Source organism: Paroedura picta, chromosome 7 (genome assembly GCF_049243985.1).
Source record: "Paroedura picta isolate Pp20150507F chromosome 7, Ppicta_v3.0, whole genome shotgun sequence".
NCBI classification, from domain to species: Eukaryota; Metazoa; Chordata; class Lepidosauria; order Squamata; family Gekkonidae; genus Paroedura; species Paroedura picta.
This window is the reverse complement of record NC_135375.1, coordinates 24,290,504-24,312,460: the sequence shown is the minus strand read 5'-3', so window position 1 is coordinate 24,312,460 and position 21,957 is coordinate 24,290,504. Positions and strand designations below refer to the sequence as shown.

General features: G+C 47.8%; 1 protein-coding gene across 2 annotated transcripts in view; it reads right to left on the bottom strand.

Moving 5' to 3' along the window:
• Window positions 1–21,957, bottom strand: part of PARP8 (poly(ADP-ribose) polymerase family member 8) — a 175,757-nt gene that overhangs the window by 48,134 nt on the left and 105,666 nt on the right. For both annotated transcript variants that reach the window (XM_077347086.1, XM_077347087.1), the window contains exons 7-10: window positions 10,508–10,602; window positions 5,258–5,318; window positions 915–1,005; window positions 324–390 (exon numbers count right to left, since the gene is read on the bottom strand). In XM_077347086.1, the coding sequence (XP_077203201.1) occupies window positions 324–390; window positions 915–1,005; window positions 5,258–5,318; window positions 10,508–10,602 (314 nt within the window). The remainder of the gene's footprint in view (window positions 1–323; window positions 391–914; window positions 1,006–5,257; window positions 5,319–10,507; window positions 10,603–21,957) is intronic.

Below are 21,957 nucleotides of genomic sequence, written 5' to 3'. Positions count from 1 at the left end.
CACCTGCCTAAGAAATGATGTTAAAAGAATACTGTGATGTGACAGAGAACTCTGATTAAACTCTAGGAGTGCTTGCATTTATCTATAGCTGCTCTAACAACCCACACATTAATCAGAAAGCAATAAAAAAGAAAACCATGCATACAGATCATAGAAACTGAATGCAGAAACCAACCACATGTCTACGCTCAGTTCATCTACAAGCCAATAGTAAAAAAAAAAAAACAGAGAAAAAAAACAATGGGAAAAACAGTACACAAAAAAATGAATGAGGGGTACTTGGATGGGCAATCATTTATCTCTATTTCATTTCATGAACTTACTTCTTCAGCTGATGCCCCAATCCGAATCTTTCCTTGGTAGAGATCTGAAACACATCAACGGTCGGCACTGTAGAATAGAAGATATTGTTGAAAAACACAGGCACGTTTGTATGTTTCAAAGCTGACTGCGACAATTTGCTAAAGCAGTGAGGTGGAGTTCTCCTGTTTGTTTTAAAATTAGGGTCTAGCCAAATACCCACTGTTGTGATGGCCAAGGAATACAGATAAAGGCAAACCATTGCAGCAAGAGCTCTGTGAAGGGAAGAAGTGTGAAAACCAAAGGGACAAGGAGCCCCAAAGTTAGGCAGCAAGATGGGGAGTCTATTAGCAATTCATTCCAACTGTTAATTACCCAACAAAGATTTGATAATTGAATTCCTGCAGGCTCAACATTCACCCATTGATTTTTTTTGTTTTATCTCCTGGTACTAAATTAAAAGGCCCTTTGGCATGCAATACTTTCTTTCCGATAATGTAATTAGACACTGGAATCTAGTCTCATAAATGTTTGGTGGAAGAAGTTCATCACCGACATGGCAACCGGCATTCTCAACAGGGGCATCATACCGGGGGAAAAGAAATGTGACCTACCTGGGCCATTTAAATACTGCGTGAGTGAACAATGCAACCTCACAATTATAGGCTCTGTGCGGATTACATCCCATGCCACTGCAATCTCCTCCTGATTCAAGAAAGCAACAGAGAGTGTAAGTCATCGGCATCACATTCGTATCTTGCCAGGTCCACTGGATGAGCTGGCAAGGTAATGAACATCCTTGCCTAAGTTGCAGTCAAGACTTCCTTACTGAGACAGGAGCTCCATGGGCATCTAGCTAGCATCAGAACTTGAGGGAGATTGGTGATAAAGCATGAACCTCTGAACATGTTCTAGAACTCTAGGCTGTGTTAGGCACATGAACTTTCACCAACAAAACTAAACTACAATAGGAACAAGCCAGTTCTCTCTCTCTTTTTCTTTGCTTTGTCGGGAAATGATTCATGCAACCATTAATGCAAGAAGCTACTGTCCTGACAAAATAAGCCCCACTGAGTCCTCAAGAGTTTATTCCCCGTCACAGAGACAATAAATTCAGTATACTAGTATAGGACAATCTCAGAGTAGGAATGCTGAGTCCCTATCCACACTGTAGACATGACCCAACAAACTATACAACTAGTTTTGGCTACATAAGAAGGCTACACAAGAACTACACAAGAAGGCTACACAAGAACCCCTGTGGTTCCTGATCTTTGGATTCCTTTGCGATATCATGATCTACATTTGAAACTAAGAGAACTTCCAAAAGTGGATGATGCTAGGACTTGGGCACTTGGATTCAATAATGAAGTCAAAACACCTATAATAATTTCAAGGCCACAGCTGGCCAGTTGGGGTAATCAGCATTTAAACATATTTCAGTTCATAGTCAACCTTCTTTGGAAAACTTTAAGTTTTTAAGCAGAGGCTAGATTGTTATCTCACAGAAATGCTTATTTTACAAACTTAGATTGTGAGTGGGTGGGCAGGAAGGGATGTGTCAGTGGCTATCTCTTGTGGCCCTTCCTTGCATACCCAGGGATTTGCTGATCGCCACTGTGGGATGGTAGGTGAATTTCCTCCAGGCCAGGCTGGATTCTGGAGATTTTTGGTGGTGGTGGGGATCATTTGGGCATGAAATTGGGGTCACTGTGGGTAGGTAGGTAGTTGTGAGTTCCTGCATTGTGCAGGGGGTTGAACTAGATGTTCCTGGAGGTCCCTTCCAACTCTATTATTCTAACTCCATGGGTAGCTTCATTAGAACACAACTTTCAAAAGGAAACTGGCAAGAAACCTTTTTGTCCCTGTGTTTTTAAAATCAACTTTTTAATCCCATACTTAAAAAAAAAATATGGCGAAAGTATTCAAGCCCCCCCTCCCCCCCCAAGTTAACTATAAGAGCCATTGGGAAAATGAGGAGAGGAACATATATTTGGATATGGCGACAATCCTCATAAATAAGATTTTCTAACCTTTGTGTTGGATCTGCTGACCAACAAGACAGAATGGGTAATTTTGTCCTCCTCCTCCTCCTTCCCACTGCACCTTTCCAACTCACATGTCTATGAGGGCCATGTAGGTCCCATAACCCTGGGAATAAACTTTCCCAAAGTCAGAAAAAAACTGCCAGGGGAAGGGGAAACATGATAAGATCCACACCCTGCCACACCTTCTGCAGACAGGCTGAAATATCCATTCCATCATCATGGCACCCGGTTACAGGTTAGCAAATGCATTAGAAACTGTGCTGCTGAAAACTAGTTATGTAAAACAAGAGGATTAGAATTAACTGTTGGTTGACACTAGGACCCATTATGCACGGGGGTTTTAGCGCACATTCGGGGTGGAATGGCGGCGACTAAAATCACGGATAACGCACGGAGCCGGCTGCAACCGGCCGCAGCTTCGGTGCATGCCGCCGAAAAAGCCGCGTCAGTGAAACGCGGAAGAAAGCGCAGCTTCCGGGTGACCGGGGCGCAACCAGAAGCGGCGCCCGGATCGGCGCGTGCATAATCGGTTACTCTGGGTTTTGCCGCCGTCGCGCCCCCTCCCGTACATAACCGGTATGCGTCGCGTCTTCCCCCTCCGCGTTTTCCATGTGACCCGAAATCGCCGTTTCGGCGGCCGTGCATAATGGGCCTAAGAGCAGCACTGCTAAAGCTTGGAAGGATCCCAGTGTCTCAGATGTTAAAAAATGATGGTCTGATATCTGTGGCCACACAGTCCGGGGAAATATGTTATTTGTTGTTGGCCCAATTTCAAGTAAAGTGAAAAAGGGATGGGTTTCACTTATAATTCCTTCCATTAATGAGTTGCCTCTGAAGCCATTTCAAACAGTGCTGCTTTTCTCCCACCCTTTTTAGTCATGTGAGCTGCCTCAGAGGGTATTTTTTAATGTTCTAAGCTGAACACTATAGTGCTATAACGCTATAGTGGCACCACTGGGATCAGTTGACCTCTCCTTATTGATCCCAATGATGCTGCTATAGTATTATCAGGCTCTAATGCTCAGCTTGGAACTTTATTTAAAAAAAAAACCCTCTGAAGCAGCTTGTGTGGCAAAAAGGGGCAGGCAGGGGGTGGGGTGATATGGCATTGCAGGAAGCACACTGGACATTTTACACTGAACACCGCGGCGATTCAGAGGCACAAGGAAGAGTTGAAAATGGGAAGAAAGCAGTTTTTACCCACTGTTTCCACCATGATTTGCTAACCCAATGCTAGTGGGTTTGTCTGAACAGGTGAATAAATTCCACTAGCAGCCAGTTATTAAAACAGATCTGTCTGAAATGATAGAAGAAATTTGCCAGCAACTAGTTACTAAAACGGAATACAAAGGCAGTTTGAAAAACCCCAGAGACAAATTGTATCAGATGAAGAGATGCTAGCATTTGTTCCAGTATTTAAAATCAGATGGTCCTCATTCACTGCTTTCCAGAAAGACCTGTACAGAATTCTGTACAAGACAGACATGCCTGGCCGATAAAAGCTCCACTTGAAAAAAAAAAGAAAGAAAGAAAATCAAAGACCTATTTATTTTGTCTATTGCTGATATAATAATAGACTAGTGTTAATTTTTTAAAAATAAAAATCTTGGTTGTACATCTGGTTGTTATCTTGTTAGTGCAGTTTGCGCTTTCATACAATTTTAATTGCATTGTAATGTTTTCATTTTCAGTGTTTATTTAGATTTTAATTGCAAGCTGATTTGAAAGCTTTGTCTGGAAAGTGGTCAAAAGTGTGACAATAAGCATACACAAAACAATCCAATAAGTTTGTGGCCATGATTACCGATTTAATAACATGGTAATAGCTGTGAAAAGTATATTTAGATTCTTGTGAGATGAACTGCTACATTTGGAGGCACCTGGATGGCTTTTAAAAGACTGCATAAAATATTAACTAAAGAAAAAAAAATGTATCAGAGCTCCTTTTCAAGAACAGAACCATGCACTTTTCCAGCTGAAAACAGCAAATGCTTTGGAAAAAGGCAGTTAACTGCAGGAGAATTAGGACCTGTTGGCGACATTATCATCATCATCATGATTAGGGGAAGGTCACAATCCTCCATAAATGGGGCTAGGTACCCAAAGAATGGCGTAAGGAAGGAAAATTGCCTCTAGTGCTATTCCATAAATAGTACTATAATGGCTCTTGTGTCAGAAATAGTATGGATTTGCACAAGCAAAACATCTCCATACCTAATTTCACTTGATCCATGCAATGCTCTAAGCATGAGATTTTTTAAAAAAACACCCTTTTGGGAGCAGAAGACCTTTTCTGCATGGTGAAGGCACCTTTGAATCCAACACATACTATGAAGAAGACCCACTTACTTTAAGAATGTCTGTACAGTAAATGCTTAAAGAACAGGGCAATATGATTTATGGGAAGAAGATATCTGACTGATTCCCTGGTTCTTTCAGGCTTCAATGGGTCCAAGCAAATCTTGCATATTTGACAATGCAAAATAAGCGCAGAAGATCATTACTCAAGCAATGCAATCTTAAACAGAACTACACCTTTCCGAATCAACTTAAGTCAATGTCCTTAGAAGGGAATGACTCTGCTTAGGACCACACTGTTTCCATTAATTCCTCAGCTGCTAACTTTGGTTCAAAATGATACTCCTTTATCTCCTGTTATTTCAAGCCATCACAAGGAAAAATGGGAATGTACTGAACTACACAAATAGTGCCAAACACTTGCACAGAATCCATCTTGTGGCTGTCCCCATTGAAAAATGAATCAGAGCCAGCCATGCAACTGAAACTTCTGAAGATCAAGGAAAGACAGAAGGAATATGCTTGTAGGTAGCTGACTATGCATCTTGATGAGGGACGGAGTGAACCATGTATTCATCTTTATTATATTACTGTATGATGAGATTACTTACATCAAGAAAGCTAACATCAATATGCAGATCGATATCTACATCATCAATGGCTCCATATTCCCTAAAAAGAAAGGATATCATATTATAGCTATTTTTGATACTCTCAAACATCCAAAAGAGAAAGAATCATATTAACAGCCTGCAGGATATTATGCAGAAGCAATTCAAGAACACAGAGACTGGGCTGGATCCAGCCAGCTTTTTCTTAAATTCATATCCAGTTATTCTCTGTACAGCCCTTGTGACACATGGCTTTTGCCCAAACTGGTTCTACAACTCCTAACATAACCCTTTTGACTGGTCAATAGGTTCCCTCCTATCTTTTTATCAGAGGAAAAGCTGGCATTCCTTATCACCTTGTTGTGATAAGGAAAGGGGTCTTCTACTATAGGCCATAACAACAGCTTCCCAAAGTTGTCAGCATAAGAAAACATCAGGCCAAAGTAATGACTCCGTCTAGACCACCTGTAGTAGAGATTGGTTGGTTTATTTTGTAACAGGCAATCTTTGGAATATCAGTGGCATTTCAGGGTCATCAGCTATATTGTGGCAATGGAATTCCATACCAAGTTGCAAAAATGGAACAAACAGACATGCAAAAGTGTCACCATTTTTATAGTACATGTTACCCTCTTTTTATTGTATTGCTTTCTAATGATGTAATACAGTGTTTTAGTTGTTTATCGTGTTTGTAATACTATTTATTCATTTATTATCATTATTAATGGCCTGCTTTTCACAGAGTGAATAAATCCAATCAATAAGTTTGGACATTCAATAGACCATGAAATAGGATATGGGTTATCGAACCAACCAGGAATCTAAAAAACAAAACAAAACAAAAAATACACAGAGAACTGAAGGGAAGCTTAACTGTTAACATTTACATAAAATATGCAAAACTACACAGCAGGATCCAAGTTACAGCAAACTATACTGAGTAAGGTGTAGACCACAGTCCCTAATAATTTGTTCAAGTGAATCATTTTGTATACAACTGCTCTACTGCCTGCATAGAAAAAGCCTTTATTGCAACAGCTTGTAATTCTGTAATCTGCCTTGAAACCTGATGAAAAGGGTGGGCTATAAATGAAGTTGATAAATAAATTAATCTGTAAATAAAACTAGTACCATGTAATGACCATGCAAGCAATCCTAAACAAGTCATATGTGTTTTCTCTCAGGAAAAATATTCTTAGAATAATGGTACAATCCAAGAGTCCCGCTGTTCTAAACTGACTGATGTCAATGTATTTAGAAGGGTATAACTCTGCGTAGTGCTTCACTATATACTCAGAAGGTTCCCTCCTTGCAGAGATGGCGAAGACAACAACTCCTTTTGTTAATAACTAGTCGGTGAACGTATTAAACTTATTTATAACTGGGAAACCCTTACTGACTTCTTCCATGAAAGGAGGAAAATGATTTGATGACCTGTGGACTTAAAGAAAACCAAAATAATTTAGAAATTATTTTAATATATATAATCCTGTTATAATTGGATGAATTTGAATTATCTGGTAACTGTTTTTTGTCTTAGCCACCTGGAAACTCAAAAGTTTGCTCTGGTGAATTTGCTTTCTCTATTCTTTCATTCTTTTTGCCTTTTCCTGTCCTTTTATTTTTCTGTATTTAAAATATCTAATAAAACTTTTATCTATAGAGAAAGAAGGCCCCCCCCCCCCCAGGAAGTTTACTGGGTGGACTTTGGCAAGTTGTTCTGTTACACCGTTTACACACTGGAGGTTTCATGCCGGGCTGCAGGCTGGAATTTTAGTCATGGCAGGTTACCCCACCTCTTCCTGCACCCACATGGGGGGGGGGCATTTGGCTTGGTGCACCTCATCCACCCCCAATTTGTGCTCCTGCACGGGAGCTGGGGCAGTGAAGTTCCCAGTGCATAAATGGTCTTAGACTCACCTCCCCAAAACAGGAGCGACCAAGTCTTATAGCGCCCTACATAAATGCTCATGATTACTGACAAATGCTTGCCGTTGATTCATTCACCCATTACAAAAGACCACAGGAAAACAGAAGGCATTCTCACTCTTAAATAATTGGATTTGGTTTCTACAAAATAAGTTAATTTGTATCTCCCCAAAGAGACATGGCATTTGGTTTATAGTAGCTGAGGGTTTCTGACAAACAGTAAATGCCAACAGCTAATTCTTCAGGGCTCCAAATAATTAGTTTGGCCTGAGCACTGTGGAACATCGCCTGAGTTGCCTAGAGGAAGGGCTGACAACACAAGGCCTTTGAACATGAGCTGTCAGCAGAGTCCTTCCTACGTCTCTTCCTGTGCCATGATGACCCTCACAAGACAGGCCCTGCAAGGTCAGCATTACCCAGGTATAATTTTGGCTTTCATTCTACTTAAAAAAGAATTAGTGACGTCAGTCAGCAATCAGGAATAAATGCACTGTCACAAGAAGAACCACAAAGGGGAAAGGATCTGTAAATGTAGAGGAGTGAAACGAGAAAGCAAATTAAATGCTCAAAAGGCTGGTTTTGTTTATGTCAAAATTATATTGTAGTTTCCCCCCACCCCCCCAAAAAAATTTTTAAAAAACAAACTTGAGTATATGTACTAGAACTTTAAACATTCAGAAATCAAAACATAAAGGTTAAGGAGATCATCCAGCCGAAGTTAAGCACCTTCGTTTTAAATCCGGTGGATATCAGCGGATGAAATCTCAGTATATGCTTAATAAAGGTAAAGGTAAAGGTATCCCCTGTGCAAGCACCGGGTCATGTCTGACCCTTGGGGTGACGCCCTCTAGCGTTTACTTGGCAGACTCAATATGGGGTGGTTTGCCAGTGCCTTCCCCAGTCATTACCGTTTACCCCCCAGCAAGCTGGGTACTCATTTTACCGACCTCGGAAGGATGGAAGGCTGAGTCAACCTTGAGCTGGCTGCTGGGATTGAACTCCCAGCCTCATGGACAGAGCTTTCAGGCTGCATGTCTGCTCCCTTACCAAAAGAGTTGTATCTTTCTAAGTCAATGCACTGTAACTCCCCCATGGAAATCAATAGTATTTCAACTGTGCAAACCTCTGAAGGATTACTCCATTGTGTGTCTATTGTGTGGTTTGTGACTATCAAGGAAGTTATAAGCACTCTTGACAAATGCATAGTGGAAGAGAATCATGGACTGCAAATGAAACAAGTTACAAAATGAATGAAGCATATATAACAATTTACTTTTTTCTTTGGAGGTCTGAAAACCCTGGGGAAGATTATTACCAAGGTATACACCATTTCACCAGCTATAACCGTCATCACCCTTGCAATGACTATCTCATTCGCATCCTGTCCGGGCTTTAATTGACGACATTTTCTGTCCTTAATGGATTTCCTCTGAATTCAAATGGCATGTAATGAACCGAAGATTTTCTTGTAGTCATGATACTGTCCAAAGAATTGGAACATACACTCACAAATTCAGTGTGTCACTCAGCAGAATGAAACAAATGGATTTTAAGGAGCATTAATTTAGATTCACTAATATCCTGAATGGTTGGGGAGAACGTTGTATGCACAGCCATTTGTGCATGACCAGCTTGCCGTATCTCAACCCAAGGGAGTTTTTAAAATAAAAAACGAAAAGTGGGGATGTGATTGAATTTTGTGTTATTTCCCTATATGGGATGTTATCTTTCCCCCCAGGTATATCAAACTGATGCCTGTTTTTGCGATATCAATAAATGAAGGAAATAAAGTATCATGTATAAATGGTCTCAGCTGGTGTCAAAATGGATTTTAGAAACCGGGGAAACAATGTTAGAAAATTGACTGGATGAACATGTTGACAATTAGGGCTGCCAACTCCAGGCTGGGCAGTTCCTGGAGACTTTAGGGTGGAGCTTGGAGAGGGACCTCAGCAGAGTTTAATACCACAGAGGTGTCCATTCAAAACAGCCGTTTTCTTCGGGGGAACCAATTTATGTAGTGTGCAGATCAGCTGTAAATCTGGAGGTCTCCAGGTCCCACCTGGAGCTTGGCGACCCTAAAGAGTAGAAATGAACCGGGGGGGGGGGGAAATCGCAGAGTTTTATATCTCCATGTAAAACAACGAAAAGGCAGAGGCAATAATCTAGGATGAACCAATGTGGCGGGGAGATTAGTTTGTCAGATGAGAATATGGAAGACCCAAATTCAAATCTCAGCTCCGCCACAGAAGTTGCTGGATGTTCTTGGGCCAGTCCTTCTCTTGGCCAAACCAGCTTGTCAGGGCTGTTGAAAGGATAAAAGGGCAGGGGGAGAACAAAGTATGCTGCTCTGAGCTCCTTTGGGGAAGGGTGAGACAGAAATGTACACAGATCATGATGAGGCTGGTTTTCTGAGGAGCACAGATTCCTTTCTGAAGTGCTCTCAAGACTGGTTCATGAAGATGGGGCATCACAGAAAGCACAACATTCAGGCCCAAAGGATTTTAAAACGTTCTTTGGGTGAATCTGGTGCTTGTTATCTGGCATAAAATGGTTTATTTCATGTAATTCAGGAAATATTATTCTAGTTCAGTAAATTTACCCTTAGGTTGAAGAAGAAAGGCAACATAATTTGCTTTGCTTTTCTCCGCAATCCCTCTGCAATTTCCTTAGAAAACTGAACAAAAGCTAGAGTTGGGGGTTAATCAACCCAAACTGATAACAGCTGCTGATTAAAAATACTCTAATTTCCCCAGTGTGCTGAAAAGTTCTGAAAGGGTTGAAGGCATCTGCCAATACAAATTTAAGAATAATGTTGTACAAGCCCAGGAAGGATGCCCATTCAATTTGGTTTCACCCCTCCAGAAAACTACATGGCATGTGGAGGTGTTGGAAAATGATGCTACGTTGCAACTAACTTATGACAACCCCATAGGGTTTTCAAAACAAGAGATGAGCAGAGGAGTTTTTCCATGGCCTGCCTCTGTGGCTTGACCCTGAACTTCTCTGGTGGTCCCCTATCCAAATACTAACCAGGACTGACCCCACTTAAGCTTCTGACATCTAATGAGATGAGGCAAGTCTGGGCTATCTAGATCAGAGCAAGATCCTTCCTTTTTCTGTAACAGAGTGACTACACATGCCACCAAGTCAAGTCTTTTAAGGCAAGTGAGAAGCCGAGGTTATTTGTCATGGTCTTCCTTTTCAGTCTTCCTTGGAGGTGTCCCATCCAAGTACTGCTTAGCTTCTGAGATCTGACAAGATTCGGCTGTGTCCTGTTGACTTCCCTCTCTTGAGACAATTTAACCCTGATAAATATACCTGAGAGATACTGCATTCGGCCCATAGAGCTCTCTTACGGCAGCCAAGTCAGCTTCCAGCTGTGGGTGCTTGTGAAGTTCTCCGTCATAACTAACCTGCAAGGGGGGAGGGGAAGGGGACATGTTTATAGAAAAGCAAAAACAAGGCTGCCCCAAAACACTTTTTCATCTGGCATGACAGGCCCATATGACAGAAAGACAGAGTAATGCAAAAACAAGATCATTGGGAACATCTTGCTAGATCAAGCCGAAGGGACATCTAGTCTTGCTTCCAACAGACCTGGTCAGATGCTTCTGGAGGTCCCACAATCGGGGCATGAAAGCAACTGAATGGCTCTTTTGTCATTCCCAAGTATCTGGTGTTTACAGATAGACAGCATCTGAATGTGAAGCTCATATTTAGTTTTCATGGGCATGTGCTGTCATGGGTTTCAACTGCTGATAAATGTTCCCCATTCATCTGTATGGTCCTTGCTAAGAGCCACCCAAGAGAGAATCATTGCCCCATTCCCCACTCCCTGATGAATTCTTACATTAATTCTACATTTAGCAAAATAGTAACAACCACTTTTCAATCAAATATCAGCCTACTTGCTAGAAAATTGGGACACCTGCCCAGGATTGAGACTCACAAAGAGACCTGCATGACCAGGCAACATCATCATAACTTCCCTATCATCTCGTTTCCTTTTGGTCTCAGTTGGGTGTTCTTCTGTTTCCATGGGAAATGGACTTGCTACCCAGCTCTCAAAAGCTTTTCAACTCATGACAGAATGAGTCAGGATCGAATCCTGTGGTGATTAGAAGCTTCCTGTCCACCCTGTGATGCCCAGCTAAGGCTGATACATGGAAGGAGATCTCCAGAGCAACCTGAACCTCACAGGTGGCTCATCCCAGGTGTTATGATGGTGCAACCCTATGAAGAGTGTCACCCTTCTAAATCCACTGAAAGCAATGAACCTGAGATTGCACTGTGGTAGACTTCACTGTGGTAGATTACAATTGCACTGTGGTAGACTTCAGACTAGTGATCACCTGCAAACTATGAATTCACATGGAGGAAGAGGGACAAGGGGATAAAGCTGGAAGGAGAGGAGAAAGAATATGACCTTATAGGAGCAAAGTCCTTATCTCATCATTTCAACAAAAGAAGTTTGATTAGGGATTGGGATGCTTAGGGCTGATCCTGCGTAGAGCAGGGGGTTGGACTAGATGGCCTGTATGGCCCCTTCCAACTCTATGATTCTATGACTGCTTTATTAGGTAGTGTTTGTTTCCCTTTGTGCTCCACATGCTAATGCCATGAACACTCAACTTGGTGTAGTGGTTAAGAGTGGCAGCCTCTAATCTGGAGAACCGGATTTGATTCCCTGCTGCAGCCAGCTGGGTGACCTTGGGTCAATCACAGTTTCTCTCAGAGCTCCCTCAGCCTCACCTACCTCACAGGGTGCCTGTTGTGGGGAGAGGAAAGGAAGGCAATTGTAAGCCACTTGGAGACTCCTTGAGATAGTAAAAATCAGGGTACAAAAACCCAACTCTTCTTCTTCTCTTCATCTCTCTCTCTTTATGCACACACACACACAAGGCAGTAGGATTGGTTACAGAATCAAACAGCAATGCAAAGAAAACCCTGAGTAAGCCATGAAATACAATAATACAGACAGTATACTAGAAAGTTTGCTCCACCACAGCCCTCAGAAAGCTACAGCTCCTATCAACTTTTGCATGCATTATCTGTGTTAGGCAGTCAATGCGTGCCATGGGTGCCTCCTGACTGCTCATCTCGGTTAATAATAATAATAAATTAAAGTTAGCTCCTATCGACCTGATGTAGCACATTGCAGCAATACTTTTTGTGATGTGGCAATGTCCCGAATCATGATATGCAAACACATCTCAGCTCATCTGGCTTCACAATAGAATGGAATTCCATCCATAATTACAAGCAATACTGAGGAATGCGGAGGGGGGGTTGTAGAGCACACACATTGTCCTAGACAGCTCTGAAATGACACAATACAAAATGATTCTCCAAGTGAATGTGCTTTCATTTGAAAATGTATTTTTAAAGCATGTCACAGAGAGAAGGAAAAATAGCTGGAACAGCAAACACCCTGAAAGGGTGAATTACACACACACACACACACACACACACACACACACACACACACCTTAACCACTAAGGACTGGGCCTTGCCTTGCTGTTCAGCTGGCATACCAGCTGTTCAGTCTATGGAACAATGTTTTTGTTGGTGAAGTGGGGGGGGGGGAATCTTCACATATGCCCCAAACTGTAGATACCCATACTGCACTGCCTTTACTGACTCACAGAAGGACAATCAGGGTAGAGGCATAAAGGGCTACAGCAGGAATGGGGAAATGGGAAGCTTGACATTCATTCCTCACTTTTTACCCCAATCAGAATGGTTTTCCCCTCTTCCGTTTTGCCCTTGTTACAACCCTGTGAGGAAAATTAGGCTATCCAAGTTGATGGTGCTCATTTAGCAAAATCGAGTTGCAGAAGAACTCTTCAAGGAAGTACACTGTGCTTCTTGACACAGCCAATCCTGATAAGATCTATACCAAGGACGCCCAAACTTTCCAGATGTCCAGACATCTGGCTTTCTGTCGGGGACCCGCTTGCTAACTGAAAAATCAGGGTGCCCCTTTGAAGAAAACGTCACGCCAGGCCTGGTGAACGATACAACAGGAACAAGCTTTATTTCAGCAACGTGGAGTCCGCTGGTATGGAGTAAGAGCTTCCACCGAACTCCAGGTGGAAGCTCCCTTTTATACAAAACCCACCTCCTTAGGCTGTATTGCCCCACCCAGTACTTGCGGAGGGAACATGCTGATACAATCATGACTCATGCACATATGCGAGGTTTTCCGGGGTTCCTGATGGCCCATTTTCCTGGAACAAAGGGCCATCTCCGGGCCCTTGTCAAAAGGTGGAGGGGGACATTGAGGTTCTTTAGCGGCCATTGCCACCTCAACGATCGGGTGGGGCGCCCAGCTGCCGGCTTGCCTATGATCACCATGCCCTACCTCCGTGATCGCGGGCGCCTCTGATGGCGGGGTTCGGTCCGGTTCCCCAGCCACCAAGGACCGAACCACGACATTCTGCCCCCCCAAAGGTCCATTCTCCAACCCCCCGGGACGGCCAGGATACCGCTTGTGGAAACGTTCAGTGAGTCGGGGCGCAAGGACGTCCGCTGCCCAGACCCATTCCCGGTCCCCCAAAGCGAAGTCCTTCCATTCCACGAGGTACTGCAACTTCCCCCTGTGGAGTCTAGAGTCCAGGATATCCGCCACCTCGTGGTGCTCCCCCCCCGGCAGGACCTCGGGCGCTGGCGGGGAAAACACGGGGTGCCAAACGTCACCGTCCGGAGTTTTTTTTAGAAGGCTCACGTGAAAGACGGGATGGATGTGCCGGAGGTTCTTGGGGAGCTTGAGCTTGACCGAAACTTCGTTGATCGGGGCCAAGACCTCGAAAGGCCCCAAAAACCGAGGGCCTAGCTTCTTGCTGGGCAAATTCAACCGTAGGTTCCGGGTGGAAAGGTAAACTCGATCCCCCGGTCGGATCTCTTCAGCTGGTCGTCTCTTCCGGTCGGCGTCCTCTTTCTGCGCTGCCTTGACTTTGTGGAGCTGCTCCTGCAGCGACTTCCAGCAGCTCCCGGCACGCTTCCCCCACTCGCGAAGGTCGGCCGATTCCCGGGCGGGGACCTCTCCAAGCTCCGGGAAGTGTCTCAGGTCTGTCCCGTAGACGACGGCAAAAGGCGACATCTCCGTGCTGCTGTGGTCTGCGTTGTTGTACGCGAACTCGGCCAGGGGGAGCAGGGGCACCCAGGTGTCTTGATGATAGGAACCGAAACACCGCAAGTACTGCTCCAGTACTTGATTAACCCGCTCGGTCTGCCCGTCCGTCTGGGGGTGGTAAGCGGAGCTCAGCCCTTGCTCGATGTCTAACAGGCGCAGGAAAGCTTGCCAAAACCGGGACACGAATTGTGAGCCCCGATCGGAAATCACCTTGTCCGGCAGCCCGTGCAGTCGGAACACGTGATCCAGGAACATCCGAGCCAACTGTGAAGCACTGGGGACACTGGCGCAAGGAATGAAATGGGCCTGTTTGGAAAATAGATCTACCACCACCCAGATCACCGTTTTCCCCTTGCTGGGAGGCAAGTCTGTTATAAAGTCCATGGAGATCACTGACCACGGCCGGGTCGGGACCTCGAGCGGGTGCAGCAGACCTTTCGGCTTGCCAACCCCCGGCTTGCAGGTCAGGCAGACAGGACAACCACTGACGTAAGCTTTTGTGTCCCGCCGCAGACTGGGCCACCAAAACCGCCGCCGGGCCAACTTCCAGGATTTTACGAAACCGAAGTGCCCGGCGGTCTTAGCATCGTGGCAGAGGCTGAGGGCTTCCCGTCGTAGCCCTTCCGGGACGTAGACAGCCTCCCCCCTCCGCCAGAGACCGGAGTCCAAAATCAAAGAGTCCCGGAGCTCAGCCAGCTCCTCGTCTGTCCCGTAGGCTGCCACTAGGCGGTCTCGGAGCGGGGCGGTCGCCGGGTCGGGCTCCCATTCCTCCCTGGCCCGACGCCTAGTGACGACCCCCCGTCCCAGCTGCTCCTCACCAAACACGGACCTGGTGCAGGGAGCGTACCCCTCCCCATAATGCGGCAGACGGGAGAGGGCGTCCGCGAGGAAATTCTCTTTGCCGGGGATGTGACCAAGCTTGAAATTGTACCGCGAAAAGAACTCCGCCCACCTCATCTGTTTGGCGTTCAGGGATCGCGGTTGCCGGAGCGCCTCCAGATTCTTGTGATCTGTCCAGACCTCGAACGGCTCCTCTGTTTCCTCCAGCCAATGCCGCCATTCGGTGAGGGCGAACTTAATCGCAAACGCCTCCTTCTCCCAGGTAGACCAGTTCCGCTCCGTTTCGGCGAATTTTCGTGAGAGGTAGGCCGCCGGCCTCAGCTGTCCCGCCTTGTCTCGCTGCAGGAGAACCGCCCCGGCTGCTGCGTCGCTGGCGTCGACTTGTACCACCATCGGCTGGGTTGGGTCGACGTGCAGTAGCGTGGGCTCAGACGCGAAAGCTTGCTTGAGGGCCAGGAACGCTGCCTCCGATTTCTCATTCCAGCCGAGCGCTGCGCTGGGCCGCGTGGCGCGAGGACCTCTCCCCTTGGTACCTAGCAAGTCCGTGAGGGGAGCCACTACGGAGGAGTATCTGGGGATGAAGCCTCTAAAAAAGTTAGCAAACCCCAGGAAGCTTTGTAGCTGTTTCCGGGTGCGGGGCCTTTCCCAGGCCAGCACCGCCTGCACCTTCTCGGGGTCCATAGCTATGCCCTGGGCTGAGATGCGGTAGCCCAAATAGTCCAGGGAGGGACGGTGGAATTCGCACTTAGCCAGCTTCACGTATAGGTGGTTTGCCAGCAGGCGCTTTAACACCTCCCTCACCAGGGTCACGTGCTCTTGGGGATCTTGGCTGTAGATCAGGACGTCATCCAAATAAACAACCACCCCCTGAAACAGAAGGTCCTGCAACACCTCATTAATTAGACTCATGAAAACCCCAGGTGCCCCGCTTAAACCGAACGGCATCACTTTAAATTCGAATTGTCCCAATTGACAGTTAAACGCTGTTTTCCACTCATCCCCCTCCCGGATGCGTACCCGGTAGTACGCCTCCCTTAGGTCCAGCTTAGTGAACAGAGTCCCTTTGCCCAGCCGGGCCAGCAAATCCGGGATCAGCGGGAGGGGGTAAGCGTTCCCCGCTGCGATGGCGTTGAGGCCCCGGTAGTCCTGGCACAGCCGTCGGGACCCATCCTTTTTCCGGACGAACAAGACTGGAGCTCCCATGGGACTGGAAGCGGGCCGGATGAAACCTCGGGCCAGATTTTTACCCAAAAACTCCCGGAGGTCCTTGAGCTCACCCTCACTCATCTTGTAGATGCGCCCTTTGGGTAGTACCGCCCCCTCTGGGATGTTGATAGCGCAGTCCGTGCGGCGGTGTGGGGGTAGCTCGTCCGCTTCCCGCTCGCTGAAAACGGCTGCGAGGTCTCGGTACTCTGGCGGGACCTCGGGCTCTGGTATCTCCTGCTGCGCCGCCGCCGCTCCCCTGGGACGCGCCGCCGTCCTCTTGTGGCTGGAATTCTCGTGGGGGACCCGATGCCGTGCACCCACCGTCAAGTCGAACTTCAGGGTCCCCGCCCGCCAGTCCACCACGGGGTTGTGTTCCTTCAGCCAATCCAGGCCCAACACCGCCCGATATCCCGCTACGGGGACCTGGATCAGCCACCGCAGCTCTTGGTGGTCCCCTATGTGGATGGCGATAGGACCCACCTCCTCCCCGAAAGGTCCCCCCTGAATCGGGCTGCCGTCCATCTGGACGAAAACCAGGGGAACCTTCCGAATGCGCTTCGGTAGCCCCAAAGCCCGGGCTATCTGGGGGTGGACCATGCTGTGGTCGCATCCAGAGTCCAAAAGAGCCTCCCCCACCCAACTTAGTCCGTTCTCCGGGTTCCGGAGCTCTAAAATTACCACGTTCGGAGGTCGCGCCTCATGCTGTAGGGGTTTTCCCTCGCACCGCGGGACCTGCTGCCCGGCGCCGTCTACAGCAGGTCCTGGCCGTTTCCCGTCGCCTGGGCGCTTCCCGGTTCGTTGCGGAGGTCCTCCGCCCGGCGTGCCTGCTGGGGGCGTGTCGCACCTCCCCCCTGGGAGAGCCCGCGGTCCTCCCCCCCTTGCCGTTGGCACGCTGCTGCGAAATGTCCTGACCCCCCGCATTTCAGGCACAGACCTTCCCGGCGTCTCCTTTCCCGCTCGGGGTTCGGGGGTCGTTTGGGGCGAGAGTTGTCGGGGCCCGGTCTCGGCGCCTCGGCTGACCCGCCTTTGGCCTCCCGGGGGGGTGCGGCGGCCCAACCCAGGCTGGCTTCCAGCTTGGCGACCACAAAACACCACCCCTCCAGTGTAGACAGATCTTCTTCCGTCCCCTTGATCACGGCCCATTCCCTAAGCTTCGGGTTAAGGCCCTCCCGGAAGTACTCGATTTGGGTCTCCTCGTTCCAGGAGAACACCTTGCCTGCTTCCCTCCGGAAAATGTCTATATAGTCCATAACCCCCCTAGTACCCTGTCGAAGTCCCTTGATCCGACTCTTTGCCTTGTCCTCAGCCTGGGGGTCCTGGAATCGTCGGCGGAGCGCGACCACGAAGTCCTGCAGGTCCCGAGTTGCCGGGTCGCCGCGCTCGGCCAACCCTAGGTACCACTGACCCGCCTTGCCCTGGAGACACGAGGCCACCCCCCAGACCAAGTCCTCGGAGTCCTCATACCGGTCTCCATACCTCCGGGCATGCGTCAGCGCGTGGAGGAGGAACTGCGGGAGGTCGTCCGGCGTCCCGTCGAAACGCGCCTTAAGCTCTGGGGGGGAACGTTTTGGAGAGTAGTCCGACCCCCTCCGGATCCGGGATTCTCGGCGTCCGCCGTCTCGTCCTGCTCCGCTCCACCGGCTACCAACTTGCCCAACGACGCCGTGCCGCTCCCTGCCTTGCACGTCGCTCCTGCGTTGGTCCGGCTCTCGCCGCCCCGTCGGCTCCCCCGCTCCCCCGAGATCCTCTGCTGTCTCGCCTCTCCGCTGGCCGTCTCGCCTACTCGGGACTGAAAACTGCTCCGGGTCGGGGTCCGGGGCCCGCTCACCAGTGCCGGGCTCGTCCTCGTCGCTGGAGACGTCCTCACTCGACGCGATCCCCTCCGCCGTTGTATTACCAGTCCCTCCGGGCCCGGCCCGAGCTTGCTCACGGGCTTCAGCTGCCTGCAAGCGCCTGGCCAAGTCCGCCATGGCCCGCCGCAGGTCCTCTAGGGATTCCTCAGGTCCTACCGGGCGAAGCGCCTGCCTCAGCTGGGTGTCCCAGGTTGGGGCCAACCCCCCAGACCTCGGCGCGCTCCCCGCCGTGCTTGGGAACCCCATGGCCCGGCGCCTTCCCTTGGCCGCCGCTGCCGAGGGTCTCGGGGTCCCGGACAGCTGCTCCTGGCCCCCCGATTTTCGGAGGAAATCTCCCGGGGACATTAAACTCATGTTCCCGGGGTTCGTGGGGGTCGAGACCGCCCCGTTGCTTGAAAACGCCATCTCTGGATCCGTCCCGATAAGCGCTCGGATGCGATGCCGACCCTGGAGTTGGGTGGGAAGCTCTTACGATGTCGGGGACCCGCTTGCTAACTGAAAAATCAGGGTGCCCCTTTGAAGAAAACGTCACGCCAGGCCTGGTGAACGATACAACAGGAACAAGCTTTATTTCAGCAACGTGGAGTCCGCTGGTATGGAGTAAGAGCTTCCACCGAACTCCAGGTGGAAGCTCCCTTTTATACAAAACCCACCTCCTTAGGCTGTATTGCCCCACCCAGTACTTGCGGAGGGAACATGCTGATACAATCATGACTCATGCACATATGCGAGGTTTTCCGGGGTTCCTGATGGCCCATTTTCCTGGAACAAAGGGCCATCTCCGGGCCCTTGTCAAAAGGTGGAGGGGGACATTGAGGTTCTTTAGCGGCCATTGCCACCTCAACGATCGGGTGGGGCGCCCAGCTGCCGGCTTGCCTATGATCACCATGCCCTACCTCCGTGATCGCGGGCGCCTCTGATGGCGGGGTTCGGTCCGGTTCCCCAGCCACCAAGGACCGAACCACGACACTTTCCTGATGTCCATGGATGACAAGTACCATGAGCCCTTGCCCTTCCATCCATAATTTCAAGCACTGCTGTTGGCAGGAGCTCATGGTAATGTAGTCCACGGACATCTGGAGAGCCACATTTTGACCATCCCTGATCTAGACAAGCTAGTATTCCAAAGCAGGTTGCTATATATTTTGACTGTTACTAGACTCGAGAGCTACTTGTCTCTCTGTCATCATCATGGCCAGAGGGAAAATATAAATGAATCTGCTTTCTACTGAATCAGACCCTTGTTCCATCACAGTGAGTATTGTCCACTCAGACTGATAGCAGCTCTCTCGGGTCAGGCAGAGGTCTTTCACATCACCTAGTGGAGATACTGGAGACTGAACCTGGGATCTTCTGCATGTGAAGCAAGATGCTCTGCCTCTGAACCATAGCCTTTCCATCAACCAAGTCCTGTAAAATCAAGGTGCCATTGAAATAAACAGAAGTCCATTTAACTAATATAACCAAAATATGCCATCAAAAAGTCTTGTATCTTACAGAAATAAAATCACAAAGCAATAATGCCCAGTCCTGCTTTTAGATACTGAGTAGTTTCCTCAATGTTAAGTTAATGGCAGAACTGGCTCATTCATGTGTGTGTGTGTAGTGATTTAATATTTAGAAGCAAGTAACCGGCACTTAATCACATTTAAAGCATATTTAGTATCACTTGGCTTGAGCCTTGATTATGCGATAAAAGTAATCAATAATAATTTGGGGCAGACCAGCAAAGAACAGCAGGACAGGCTTGCTAATTATTCTAACATTAAAGTACAGGACTGGGAGACCTTCCAGTCATGTCAGACATATGTCTACCATGCCTGACAGGAATGCATGCACAATAAGGAGGTGGTCACGCACTAGTGGTACAAATGGAAGTCCACCCAACAGCCCAGCGCTAGTGGGTGATTGAGTAAAGATGTTGCACCTCTGCCTCATCAGAGGTGAGGCCATTAGTATACTAAGTTCACCCTCCACCTGTGCAGAGACTCCATTTTGGTATGGGAGGGGTTGACTATCTAGCCTGATCCTTCTCCTACCATCATGACTATCCCTTCAGTCTCCTGCTCTTCTCTCTGAGTTAGCTTGGTAGAAAGAGTAGCCCATACTATGTCCTCCTTGGCTGTAGGCTGAAGGAACTCAAAGGATCTCCTGACAGTCCATGCAAGTCCCTCCCCCTTCCTCTGGTTCATGGGGAACTTCTCAACCCCAGGTGTTGCCTCCCATCCCTGGAAAAAGTTTGGGGATAGTCTGGGCCTCCTTCTGTCTAACTGTTCTTGGACAGCTTCCCTGAGCTGACTCTATCAGGCCATTGATGTTCTCTGCAGGTGTGGCTTTGGTCTCTGGACTGCCAGAGTTTAAAACCACAGTGTTGCCAGCTTGTCACCTGCTTTTGATGCTCTGAGGTTGCAGTGACCATGAGCTGCCTATGGGTAATTTTCCTCAGGGCCACAGCCACTCTGCAGTGGTCTGGGACCAGGACTGGAGCTCCCATCTGGCTCTGGGGCCCAACAGCCACCAGTCATGAGGCAATAGGTCCATCAGTGGAGCAGCTACCAACCATGCCTAGCACAGGCTTGCCATGTTTCTGCTGGATTAGAGAGATCTCTGATCCCCCATTGAACCTCCCCACTGCTGCTAAGTTCAGAGGCATGGAAAAAATGAAGGGAAATGGTGGAAGTTGACACTGGCATCTTGACACACTGATTTCACTTCCAGCGCAGGCAGCAGAGACGTCAGCTCATCATCAGTGATGTCACTATGTTTCCAGTGAGGTCCTCCCAGCAATGAGTCTCCCACCTCATTCTGGCAACCCTAGCCTAACAGAACTATGCACAGCCTATGATCCACCCAATACAAATAGCCACTGTGTTTTATGAATGAGGCAGAATGTTCATTTACCACATGCAAAGAGCATCAGAAATGGCACATCTCGGGAAATACACTGTTGTCACACATGAATGGTCAGCTTTTTGTGTGGAAGTGACTGAATTCTGAAACGGATTTGAAGTTACTGTCTAATTCTGTAAAGAACTGGACCATTTTTGCATGGGAATTTGTCCCTGCCTGGCCTCTCATATTGTTCACGGGTTTTAATGCTGCTTCCTCATGACGTTGGCAGCAACCTATGGCTCTCCAGGGGTTAGTTCAAGTTTTTGTCACTGTTGCCCCGTGATAGCGGAAAGTTGGATAATCCGCTTTATGTTTCTTGTCATGGAGTACAATAAGGTGAAAATCAGGGCAGGCTTGTTTGAAAGAAGAAACGTGCAACTGTTTTGGTAGCATTTTGTCTGCCCTCGCTCCCACTCTCCCTTTTCCATTTCTGGATCGAAACTAAAAAAAAGAAGTGGTGCAGTCTGTGTTGCTACGGGAATGCAAACCGATGTTCCTGTGTATCTGTGAAAATAAAATGTACTGCCTGTTCTCTTCAAAGTGTGCAGTAATATATTGGCAGTGGCCAGCAACCCCATTTAAAACACATTCATGTTCTTTTTTTTTTCTTTTGGTGGTAGGGCATGAACGGGAAAAGCTGGGGGAGCATGTTATGAAGCAGACCTCTCCCCATTGGTGCCCATGTTCTGTATTTTTATTCTGTTTCTGAACACACAATCCTCAGGGCCAGCATTAGTCTCAAGCCCCTAAGAAATCTACCTGAACATAAATCGAGATCATCATAAAAAGAATCCAAAAAGATATCAAGGAGAATGGTTGATTGTTGTGGCGGATCCCCATA